This window comes from Thalassophryne amazonica, chromosome 3 (assembly GCF_902500255.1).
Source record: "Thalassophryne amazonica chromosome 3, fThaAma1.1, whole genome shotgun sequence".
NCBI classification, from domain to species: Eukaryota; Metazoa; Chordata; class Actinopteri; order Batrachoidiformes; family Batrachoididae; genus Thalassophryne; species Thalassophryne amazonica.
This window is the reverse complement of record NC_047105.1, coordinates 40,793,377-40,806,479: the sequence shown is the minus strand read 5'-3', so window position 1 is coordinate 40,806,479 and position 13,103 is coordinate 40,793,377. Positions and strand designations below refer to the sequence as shown.

The 13,103-nt window shown below is 46.4% G+C and overlaps 1 protein-coding gene across 1 annotated transcript in view; it reads left to right on the top strand.

The window, feature by feature from the left end:
* Positions 1-13,103, top strand: part of wnt2ba (wingless-type MMTV integration site family, member 2Ba) — a 48,529-nt gene that overhangs the window by 15,342 nt on the left and 20,084 nt on the right. The window contains exons 3-4 of the mRNA XM_034166086.1: positions 2,614-2,891; positions 4,761-5,025. Coding sequence (XP_034021977.1) covers positions 2,614-2,891; positions 4,761-5,025 — 543 coding nt within the window. The remainder of the gene's footprint in view (positions 1-2,613; positions 2,892-4,760; positions 5,026-13,103) is intronic.

Sequence of the window (13,103 nt, the reverse complement as noted above, 5' to 3'; positions counted from 1 at the left end):
TGTGTATGCTTATGGAGTCATGAGGTTGCTGTCCAGAGGTGTTTGGGTGATGCCTATATCTTTGCAGAAGAACAAATGTCCAAGTGTTTAGGGTCCTGGAGCTTCCCATCTTACTTTATGGTTGTGAGACCTAGTTGCCAACGAGGGACTGGTGTCCTCTGCCAAACCCTTACAGTCTGTCAGCTGGTTACAAAGAGATTTTAGGTAACAACAGTGGCTCTCAAATACAGAAATAGTCCACCTCCAGCTATTCTCTCTCCCTAGCGGTCATTCATTGATGTATGACTCAAACCTCGTCATGTCCTGGTTCGGTTCTCTGTGCTGACAGTGTTGATCTCAGACATCCCGTGGTTCTCTCCCGACTTCTTCTTCAGAGTGAAATAAATAAAGACAGGTACTGATGCTTCACAGCTGTTGCTGTCATAGAGGGCAAGCTGAACCGCGCCCCTCCACACAACTGTTAAGCTATGTGTTGTTAAGCTATGTGTTGGTATTGGAGTCTGTGTCATTAAAGTCACTGCTTTCAGCAACCCTGTAAGAATGTAATATTCTTGCAAAACTGTGTTGCATTTTTGTGGCATGAGGTGAACCACAATTAGAGAATTCTCAAAGCATAATTTGATTTGGATCCATGTTTTGGGAGCCACTATGTAATATCAGTGGTGGGCACATGTAACTAAAAAGTTAAATTAGATAAGAGCTTAAATTTTTTTTAGCTGAAGTTGTTGATAAACACAGACTTTTATGATATGAACTTAAGTTTGGGGTGAGCGTTTTGTTTTTTGTTTTTTTTTTTTTTGCGGTGGGGATGGTGAGTCTTGATCATTGAAACATACCCCACCCCCACCCCCACCCGCATAGCAAGTCTGCTGAAGTATTATCACACATTTCATCCTTCATTCTGAAGTGTCTGACCCTTTTTTGTTTAATTTCTCTCAATTCACGTTATTTGACCTCCCCACTTATGATTAGGCAGGGGGTAAGATATCCTGACCTGGATATCCAGTTTATAGTGGGATGAGTTTTGCAATATATGGTACAGAATTCTTGATATTGGGGTGGGGGGGAAGATATCCAGGTCACGGTATCTTACCCCCACCCCACACCCCACCCCATCATGGACAGATGTTCTATCATATTTCAGGTTGTCAATCAGGTCCATATATTTGTAGAGTATATTTGGAAGGGGTATTCAGAAATACTTCAGAATAGGAAATATTACTATTGTAGATAGCTGTAGGTACATACAGATAGAATACCAATATTGTTCACCGTCAGTCAAACTGTGCTTCATCTGGGCCCATAAAACATCCATGAAATATAGAGTTTAAAGGTTGCTCTATCCTGATTGGGCTGTATCAAGGTTTGGATTAATCAGTGCTACCCTGTAGGAATGTTGCCTTTTAGGGGTGGGGGGGTCAAAGTTCCTGGGTGGAAGGGAAGATATCCAGGGGGGAGGATATACTGTTACACTGGGTTCAACCCAAGCATGCTACCTGTCTCTGTCCTTGAACATGATACTGTCCCAGTCCACCTGTAAATATGTACCGATCTTGGCAGGGAAGTTGTATACGAGGTCTGTTAGAAAAGTATTGGACCTTTTTATTTTTTGCAAAAACCTGATGGATTTGAATTACGTGTGCATGAGCAAACCTTGAACCTTTGTGCGCATGCGTGAACTTTTTCACGCCTGTCGATTGCATCATTTTCTGGTAAGCAGAAGGTGTGTGAGGACGTGTGCAGTGCTCTCATCGGATTTTCATTACAAGGAAAAAGACGGAACAACTGGAGCAGCACCACATCAAATTTTGCCAGAAACTGGGCAACAGCCAGGTGGAAACCATTCGGATGATTCAGACGGCTTTCGGTGACTTTTCAGTTGTTGGACTATCCGAGAAATTGTGGAAGAGGTGGGCATGTCACAACATGTCCTGTGAGACTTCAACACGGAGGCACTTTTGCGTCGCCGTCAGCAGCAGCATGAATTTCACCTCCACTCTTTTCATGACCAAATCTTCTGTCACAGTGGAATGTACCGAAAAAGTGCTGATGTCCACCTCTTCCGCAATTTCTCGGACAGTCACACGACAGTCCCGCATCACCACAGCGTTCACTTTGGTTATGATCTGGTCATTTCAGCATGTTGATGGCTGACCGGAGCGCGGCTCGCTCTCCACCGTTGTGCGGACGTCTTTAAACTGGTTGTACCGCTCCTTAATCTGTGTGATGCCAATAGGATTGTCACCGAAAGCCGTCTGAATCATCTGAATGGTTTCCACCTGGCTGTCGCGCAGTTTCTGGCAAAATTTGAGGTTGAGGTTGGCTCACGCAAGCACACGTGATTAAAATCCATCAGGTTTTTGCAAAAATAAAAAGGTCCGATACTTTTCTAACAGACCTCGTAGTCTCATCCACTTCATGCGCGATTATCTGGGGTAAGCAGCAGCACCAAAGTGCAGTAATATCATTGAGATGCAACTGGTTAGTTGGTTATGTTGCCGCAGTATTTTACAATTTCTTTTCTTTCTTTTGAGATGCCCCCATTGCTAAAAACAGTACATTATTTAGTCATAATGTCAACATTTCACTCTCTCTCTTGTTGTGTCTGTTCAGGTAGCAGAGAAGCAGCATTTGTGTACGCCATCTCCTCTGCAGGAGTGGTTTATGCCATTACCAGGGCTTGCAGTCAGGGGGAGCTGAAGATCTGCAACTGCGACAATCACAAACGCGGGCAAGCCAGCGACGACAGGGGAACGTTTGACTGGGGTGGATGCAGTGATAATGTCAACTATGGCATTAAGTTTGCCAAAGCCTTTGTGGATGCTCGGGAGAGGATGGGCAAAGATGCCCGTGCCCTCATGAACCTGCACAACAACCGGTGTGGTCGCATGGTGAGCACAAGCTCTGGTTTTACATTTTGGTCGTTGCAATTCACTGTTGTGGAGCTCAGAAACATTTTTAGATTGTTTTAAACCTTTTTTGATGCTGTGCTACATGCACATAAATAATGTACACTCAACAAAAATATAAACGCAACACTTTTGGTTTTGCTCCCATTTTGTATGAGATGAACTCAAAGATCTAAAACTTTTTCCACATACACAATATCACCATTTCCCTCAAATATTGTTCACAAACCAGTCTAAATCTGTGATAGTGAGCACTTCTCCTTTGCTGAGATAATCCATCCCACCTCACAGGTGTGCCATATCAAGATGCTGATTAGACACCATGGTTAGTGCACAGGTGTGCCTTAGACTGCCCACAATAAAAGACCACTTTGAAAGGTGCAGTTTTATCACACAGCACAATGCCACAGATTTCGCAAGATTTGAGGGAGCGTGCAATTGGCATGCTGACAGCAGGAATGTCAACCAGAGCTGTTGCTCGTGTATTGAATGTTCATTTCTCTACCATAAGCCGTCTCCAAAGGCGTTTCAGAGAATTTAGCAGTACATCCAACCAGCCTCACAACCGCAGACCACGTGTAACCACACCAGCCCAGGACCTCCACATCCAGCATGTTCACCTCCAAGATCGTCTGAGACCAGCCACTCGGACAGCTGCTGAAACAATCGGTTTGCATAACCAAAGAATTTCTGCACAAACTGTCAGAAACCGTCTCAGGGAAGCTCATCTGCATGCTCGTCGTCCTCATCGGGGTCTCGACCTGACTCCAGTTCGGCGTCGTAACCGACTTGAGTGGGCAAATGCTCACATTCGCTGGCGTTTGGCACTTTGGAGAGGTGTTCTCTTCACGGATGAATCCCGGTTCACACTGTTCAGGGCAGATGGCAGACAGCATGTGTGGCGTCGTGTGGGTGAGCGTTTTTCTGATGTCAATGTTGTGGATCGAGTGGCCCATGGTGGCGGTAGGGTTATGGTATGGGCAGGCATCTGTTATGGACGAAGAACACAGGTGCATTTTATTGATGGCATTTTGAATGCACAGAGATACTGTGACGAGATCCTGAGGTCCATTGTTGTGCCATCCAAGAACATCATCTCATGTTGCAGCAGGATAATGCACGGCCCCATGTTGCAAGGATCTGTACACAATTCTTGGAAGCTGAAAATGTCCCAGTTCTTGCATGGCCGGCATACTCACCGGACATGTCACCCATTGAGCATGTTTGGGATGCTCTGGACCGGCGTATACGACAGCATGTACCAGTTCCTGCCAATATCGAGCAACTTCGCACAGCCATTGAAGAGGAGTGGACCAACATTCCACAGGCCACAACTGACAACCTGATCAACTCTATGCGAAGGAGATGTGTTGCACTGCATGAGGCAAATGGTGGTCACACCAGGTACTGACTGGTATCCCCCCCAATATAACAAAACTGCACCTTTCAGAGTGGCCTTTTATTGTGGACAGTCTAAGGCACACCTCTGCACTAATCATGGTGTCTAATCAGCATCTTGATATGGCACACCTGTGAGGTGGGATGGATTATCTCAGCAAAGGAGAAGTGCTCACTATCACAGATTTAGACTGGTTTGTGAACAATATTTGAGGGAAATGGTGATATTGTGTATGTGGAAAAAGTTTTAGATCTTTGAGTTCATCTCATACAAAATGGGAGCAAAACCAAAAGTGTTGCATTTATATTTTTGTTGAGTGTATTTTGAGGAAATTCTGGTCACCATGAAGAATATTTAACAAAGAACTGTGCTGATCAGGCTGATCGCACCTACGTCGTGCCACAGGCACCGTCACAGGCTTAACCATCTCTCACCTCTGACCTTTGCTCTAGGCAGTGAAGCGCTTTATGAAGCTGGAGTGCAAGTGTCACGGGGTCAGCGGCTCCTGTTCTCTGAGAACCTGTTGGCTGGCCATGTCTGATTTCAGGCGAACAGGAGACTACCTTCGCAAGAAATACAAGACGGCCATTGAGGTAACCCTGAACCAGGATGGGACAGGCTTCAGGGTGGCTGATAAGGACTTCAAGGGAAGCACCAAGAACGAGCTGGTTTACGTTGAGAATTCACCAGATTACTGTCTGACAGACCGAGCAGCAGGTGGGTTCACAAAACTCTTGTCACAGAGGAACTCATGGTGTTATTATGTAGAAAATAGTTACAAAGCAGCAAGCATAATCTGAAGGGGAAACTAAATTCAACACATCAAATATTTTGAAAAATTAGAGGGTCGTGTAAATAACGCAGAGGTGCATAAAGGAACAGGCATATAAAACAAAATATTGCTATAATGGTACACAGAACCATGCGCTATGTTCTGTGTTAATTGTCTCTGTTCTCCAAAATCAGATTTATGTATCTATTTTTGCCACACTGAAAAGATCAAGTCTGATCTGGAATAGATGCCATTTAATTTAGGGCAGTGTTATGTGTCGGACGCAGCCCGGAGAACCGACCAGCGTTTGAAGGACCCAGTATAAAATAAGCAGAGCACGGTACAAAGGATAACAGAGTTTAATGAACATAACAGTGCTGTGAAAAAATATAAAAGTGCGCGGTCTGGCGTGGTGGTTTTGCGGTGCGCTCCCAGCAGCGCCAACGGTCCGGAGCCAGAACCAATTCGGACCCAAGGACCCCGCCGACACCCCCCAGGTGGCCGCGACAAACCGAGTCTGTGAAAGAAGGAATCATTATGTGAGTCCACACTCAACACACAGAGAGAACGCTCAAAGGTGCACAAACAGCAAACACTTCCTGGCTTAATTACTAATCAGCTTCCCACCCTGCAGGCATGGAACATCCAGTTCACAAAACTCCACAGCAGTGGAAGCTGATTACACGACCAACATACAGCTCAATATAATAAGGTGTGAGGGACACCACATTTACTGACTGTATAAATGTTAGTCACAAAATCTAACGTACCTCAGGAAGTGTGCTGACGAGCGTGAGACCTCACCCCCTCCTCTTTCACAGACCATGCATCAAACCTGGACGTTCTCTGCATCCACTGATGATGAGATGGCTCCCGAGACGACGATCTCACCCGTCTGGTCACAAGGTCGAGTCTCTGGCAAATACACACTGTGTACTCCAGTCTTAAATGCCACCATGTTCCAATCCATGAAGATGCACCACAGCTGTGAGTCCTGACGAGCCGCAGGTGATCAGCCTCAGGTGATCAGGGTGAGGTCCTGATAAACTCAGCTACACAGCCACTCAGTCCCAAATGCAAGCCACCTGGAAGGAAAAACAAAAGACAGGACAGAAAACAGAAACAAAAGGCAGCCAGGTCCCCCCAGCCACACAACAGCACCCCACCCTCACGGGAAGCCTCCCGGCGACCACACCAACCCGGCCCAGGAGAAACACCCCCCTCCAGGGGCCATGGCTGGAAACCGTATCTGCATTCGTCTTCCAACAGAATGGTTGATGTCTTCTCTGGCTGCATCTTTGCCTTTGTTTCTGTCAGTCACTTAGCACAGGTGTGGCCAGGAGTTCTTAAACCTGTGCGGTCAGCCTTTGTCCAACCATGTTCACAGTCTGATTAGTCATAAAACAAAAAAAGACAAACACAAACAACCAAACCACCCCCCCCTCCCCAGGGGACCGTCCCATCAAACCCCGGGAAGAGGAGAAAAGAAAAACACAACCCAAACGTAAGCTTACAAATAAAAATGCTAACACCCCCCCCCCCCCCCCTCCCCAGAGGACCGTTCCATCAAACCCCGGGAAGGGGAGAAAAGAAAAACAACCCAAACTTAAGCTAACAAATAAAAACACTAACACCCCCCCCCCCCCCCAATGACATGTAGGGACCAACACCCCCCAGAGGACATCCCGCCAGCTCCAGGAGTAATAACCACAGCCGAGGTCCCTCTGGGATCCAACGTCACCCACGGGGACTCCCAGCGCCTCCCAGAGGACCATTCCATCAACCCCAGGAGACGCCTCCCCTCATGACCAACGGACCCAGCCCCGGCCGTCTATGGCTAGATGGACCCACAGCCCTTTCTCCCCCAGAGGACACCACAGTCAAACCCTGAGGGCAGAAACTGGGGGGAAAAACAAAAGGAGAAGAAAAAAAAAACATACAAACAAAACAACCCCAACCCCACCCCCTTGGCGCAGTGGAAACTGGAAGCACGTCCAGTGTCACCAACCGTGACTATACCCCAGAAGCCAACCGGGAGGAGTGGAACAGCGGTTATGGCAGACGGCACAAAACGGCGCCACTCCTCCGACTTCTAAACCAGCCACCAGCTGCGGGTATATCCCACTGCCCCAAACCTCAGCCACGCCGATGGCAGACGGCTCAAAGGCGTGCTGAAGCCGGAGGTGGAACAGGGAATCAACAAACAAAAAAAAACAAAAAAACAACAGCACCCCGAACCCCCCCCCCCCCCCCCCCCCCCCCAGGTGCAGAGGTTATCTGGGAAACGCCCAGCATAACCAAACTGCACCACTCCAGCAACGCCGACACTACGGCTCACACGGCTGGAGCCAGAGGAGAAGAGAGGGAACAAAAAGAAAATACCCCAACCCCCCCCCCCCCCTCCCAGGTGCAGAGGTTACCTGGGAAACGGCCAGCATAACCAAACTGCACCACTCCAGCGACGCCGACACGTACGGCACACCCGGCTGGAGTCAGAGGAGAAGAGAGGGCATAACAAAAAACAAACAAAAAAAAGAAAAAAGAAAAAACAACCCAATTACCACCCCATCACCCCCCAGGGGACCGTCCCATCAAACCCTGGGGAGGTGAAACTAAAAAAAATAAAAAGAAAGACTAACAGACTAACATAAAGTTGCTTGGGTCCTGTTTTGTTGCTCCAAACAGGCTGCAGGGTCACAACCCCAGACACTAATAGTGGGAAAAAAAATAAAAAAATTAAATCCCACACAAAAACCAACTCAAAAAACACCCACACAAAATGAACTAACACAAAACAAGTGATTTATACCGTCAAGCTCAAACAAATGAAACACACCTGTTCCAACTTAAGAGCTTGACGGTAATGTGACTCAGTCACCAACAGAGGGAGCCAGAGTGCTAAAAACGAAAAACCCCCTTTGGTGACAGAGAAAACAAACGAGCTGCTTTTCTGTGCGCAGCTGTGTGCAACACACAACCAAAAATGTGATTCAACTAAATAACACCGGAGCTGACACAACAGACGCAGTAGCTATCATTACCCGGGGAAACGGGGCTACGACTGTAACACAGGAAGCACCGCGACCCGTGCCACAGAGCTCTGCCGTGCGCGTTCACCCATTACAGACCCACTCCTGCAGCTCCCGTTTAAACCTCTTATCCGGTCGAAGTGTGACGCGAAGCCGTTGCCAGTCACACTCCACCACGACCCACGGATAAGGCACAAACACAGGAAACACGGCTGCAAGAGAGCACGAATCAGTATTCAGTAATGGGTTCACAAACACGCACCATCCGGGCGGAGAGCACCCGCAACTGATCCGGATAACTTCTGAACGTCTGCTGCCGCCTTCCCGGCGCGTTACCGTCTCTGCTACCACTGGGTCCATGATGTTTGGCCAGAGACTACTGTTATGTGTCGGACGCAGCCCGGAGAACCGACCAGCGTTTGAAGGACCCAGTATAAAATAAGCAGAGCACGGTACAAAGGATAACAGAGTTTAATGAACATAACAGTGCTGTGAAAAAATATAAAAGTGCGCGGTCTGGCGTGGTGGTTTTGCGGTGCGCTCCCAGCAGCGCCAACGGTCCGGAGCCAGAACCAATTCGGACCCAAGGACCCCGCCGACACCCCCCAGGTGGCCGCGACAAACCGAGTCTGTGAAAGAAGGAATCATTATGTGAGTCCACACTCAACACACAGAGAGAACGCTCAAAGGTGCACAAACAGCAAACACTTCCTGGCTTAATTACTAATCAGCTTCCCACCCTGCAGGCATGGAACATCCAGTTCACAAAACTCCACAGCAGTGGAAGCTGATTACACGACCAACATACAGCTCAATATAATAAGGTGTGAGGGACACCACATTTACTGACTGTATAAATGTTAGTCACAAAATCTAACGTACCTCAGGAAGTGTGCTGACGAGCGTGAGACCTCACCCCCTCCTCTTTCACAGACCATGCATCAAACCTGGACGTTCTCTGCATCCACTGATGATGAGATGGCTCCCGAGACGACGATCTCACCCGTCTGGTCACAAGGTCGAGTCTCTGGCAAATACACACTGTGTACTCCAGTCTTAAATGCCACCATGTTCCAATCCATTGTAGATGCACCACAGCTGTGAGTCCTGACGAGCCGCAGGTGATCAGCCTCAGGTGATCAGGGTGAGGTCCTGATAAACTCAGCTACACAGCCACTCAGTCCCAAATGCAAGCCACCTGGAAGGAAAAACAAAAGACAGGACAGAAAACAGAAACAAAAGGCAGCCAGGCCCCCCCAGCCACACAACAGGCAGATTGAGTTGAATGGGCACAATCAGGATGTTTTTAAAAAATTGGGAATTTTGGCCTTTGGTTAATGTTTGTGCGGTTAGTTCATGATTAGTTCACTTACCAAACAAGAAAAATACCTTTAACTAAACCCTTGTTTGGAAGTGTTTTCACTAAAATGAGCTTTTTATATGGTAACTCCACACAGTATGTGCAAATATTTAGTAAATGAGCAGATCAATGACTGATCTGTCATCCATACAATCACTCACTAATTTCAGTTCATTTTATTGGGACTTTTACTTTTTATAATCTTTTTATAATCTTTTGGTTGTCTTTTCAACCATGTGACAGTGTGAACATGAAATTGTATATGGTTGCTCAACTGAATAATTTCTAACAATACATGTTCTGATAGTTGTGTTGTGCTTTTGTTCTATTTTGTTTGCACGTATGGTCAAAGCTGATGGTCCCCCTGCTGAGTCTGGTCTGCTTGAAGTTTCTTCTTATGGAAATGCTGAGGGAGGGGGTTTTTACATACCACTGCCACCAGTGTGTGGTCTAAACATGGCTCGTGTGTAGCACCTGGAGCTCACTTTATGTAGTAATTTTGCACTGGATAAATATTTGATTTTTGTTGGAAATATCATAATGAAAATAAGCAAGGTGAACAAATAACATTGTGGTCCTATATAGATGTATGCAATAATATCTTCTTCTGTCGGCTGTTCCCGTTAGGGGTCGCCACAGCAGACCAGTCATTTCCATCTCACCCTGTTCTCTGTATCTTCCTCTGTCACACCAACCACCTGCATGTCCTCCCTCAGCACATCCATAAACCTTCTCTTTGGCCTCCCTCTTCTCTTCCTGCCTGCTGGCTCCATCCTCAGCATCCTTCTCCCTCTATACCCTGGGTCCTTCCTGTCCAAAACATCTCAATACCTCCAAACTGTCCCACCCATGTTGTCCCTCTGATATGTTCATTCCTAATCCTGTCCATCCTCATCACTCCCAGAGAGAATCACAAAATCTTCAGCTCTGCCACCTCCAGCTCTGGCGCCTGTCTTTTTGTTACTGCCACTGTCTTTAAGCCGTGCAACATAGCTGGTCTCACTGTCTTGTAAGCTTTCCCCTTCACTCTTGCCTTGCAGATATTTTTCTCTCACAAATCACTCCTGCCACCTTTCTCCACCCATTTCACCATGCCTGCACTCTCTTCTTCACCTCTCTACCACACTCTCCACTATTTCGGACAGTTGACCCCAAGTCTTTACCTACTTTCAACACTTCTACTCCTTGTAACCGCACTATTCCACTGGGCTCCCTCTCATTCACACACATGTACTCAGTCTTGATCCTACTGACTTTCATTCCCCTGCTCTCCAGAGCATATCTCCACCTCTCCACTATCTGCTCTCTACAGTTCACAATCTCATCTGCAAACATCATAGTCCATGGAGACTCCTGTCTGACCTCATCTGACAACATGTCCATCACCACTGCAAACAAGAAAGGACTCAGAGCTGATCCTCAGTGTAATCATAATTGTAGTTTAAATGTTGTGCCATCTGACATTGATTATGTCACTCACAACACACCTTGAGGCTCCGCTCTATACATCTGCTGCAGCCAAGGAGGCTAAACTGCTGCCCATAGACATTAAGAGTGCAGTAGGATGCAGTGAACAGGCATATATGGTCACTGCTCCATATGTTTAGTGAGTGTAGCTACATAAAAATGAATGACTGAAGTTAAAGATAAATGAAGGAACAGGGCCAAGAGACAAAACACCAGCAACATCACAATCTGTAATTGGATTTCATTGCCCTCATGGGTCCTGTATAGTGAAACTACATGTGTTTAGTACTAGGTCTTTTTCAAGGATCCTTTGGTGCTGCTGAAATGGTAGGGAGGGCGACTAACCCTGTGGTCACATCTGTTACTAACAACGGCAGCAAGCAGTTGGCTTTGTCAATTAATTGGCATTTATGGGGCTTGCACAGTAACATTTCTGCAAGATGTCGTATAAATCACTTTTAGATGTGTTTGCTGGTTATAAAAACAGTGTTTTTAAATTTAGAAGTGTTTATTTCCTGCTAACCTTTACATGGTATGAAGAATATATTAGATTTATAGGGAAATACAACTGTTTCCAAGAGTATTCTGCCATCTTGGATTATTTTGTTCGAGCAAGCAACTAGCTGACATCACACTGCCTGTTCACTCTGATTGGCAGTTGCCATGTCGTGTTACTCAGTGCATACTATAGACCTCAGGTCTATTTTGGCCCCGCCGTGGCAAGTTGTCGCTTTGCCTCTGTTGCTTGCTGTCGTTTGTAGCTAGTGCGACTGTAGCGTAAAATAAGGAGTCCTTATCACTTGCACTGAACGCCAGCCATGTTGCACATTTCTCTGAAGATGATCCAACATGCTCAGAAATCCAACAATGTGCAGACTACTTTAGTAATCAGTGGGCAGCATGATGGATTAATGGTTAGTACCAGAGGTGGGACGAAAACACCATCAAGTTACTCTCAAGTCATGAATCAGCAAGTCCCAAGTCAAGTCATATTGACCACCAATTGTTTGCAAGCTGACTTGAGACTATACTTGGGACTTGCAGATTGGTGACTTGAGAATGACTTGACCGTGACTTCGTCCCACCTCTGTTTAGTACTGTTGCCTCACAGCAAGAAGGTCTTGGCTTCGCTTCCGGCTGTTCCTTTCTGTATGGAGTTTGTGTGTTCTCCCAGTGTTGGCGTGGGTTCCCTCTGGGTGCTCCTCCTTCCAAACACATGCAGGTTTGGTGAATTGGTGCCTCTAATTTGACCGTTAATGTGTTTGTCTCTCCATGTGTTGGCCCTGGCACTGACTGGTGGCCTGTCCAGGATGTATCCCACTTATCACCCAGTGACTCCAGCCTGTTATGAAGCTTAACTGAAATAAGCAAGTTTAGAAAATGGGTGGATGGATTCTGGTAGTCACCTGCCACTACATCCAACAACAACTAGTTTGATTCAACAACTGTAAACTACCCACAAAGGTCAGGTCTGGGATCCTGCATTGGTGTTGTGCTTCGCAGCATTCACCACACCACAGAGCTGCCTTGGGTCATGGATGGCAACCATTCAAATGGGTGAGACGTGGACATCCCCTTGGCCCTCCCCATTCTCTAGCATCTTCAACACTGAGGCATCTGCATGTTGGATCATGCGCAGAGAAATGCACTACGGGGCCAAAATGTTGTAGCTGATGATCCTTCACCATACAGATGATAATTCTTTTCCAAGTCTCCCTAAGTAACCACTCATTTGACACAAAGTCATTTCAGCTGTACCCAAGGATCCTTCAAAGAGATCTAATATTAAGACACTTCAGGTCACTGCTAGTCTCACCAAGAGAGGAAGGACCAGGGCCTCAAAGACTTGGACCATCGTTCTCTTGCAAAGGTACCGGCATCGCCAAACAACTCCATCCAGCGACCTCATGATTCCCTAAGCTTACCTATGTAGAATGTTAAGAATACATCAGTTCTAAGCAACAATTAATATCCTCTTCAGAAGAGTGAGCTTACAAAATTTAAGACTGCTAAAAATGAAATAAGGCTGAAAAAAATTAAGTTTTGTTACCTAAAAAAAATCACAGAAAAGAGATTTCTTTTTTGTCACCATACACAAAATATGACAATTTGACTTTTCCTTTTAAGTTTTAAATTCCTTCACAGCTTAAACTTCAATTATTTGACC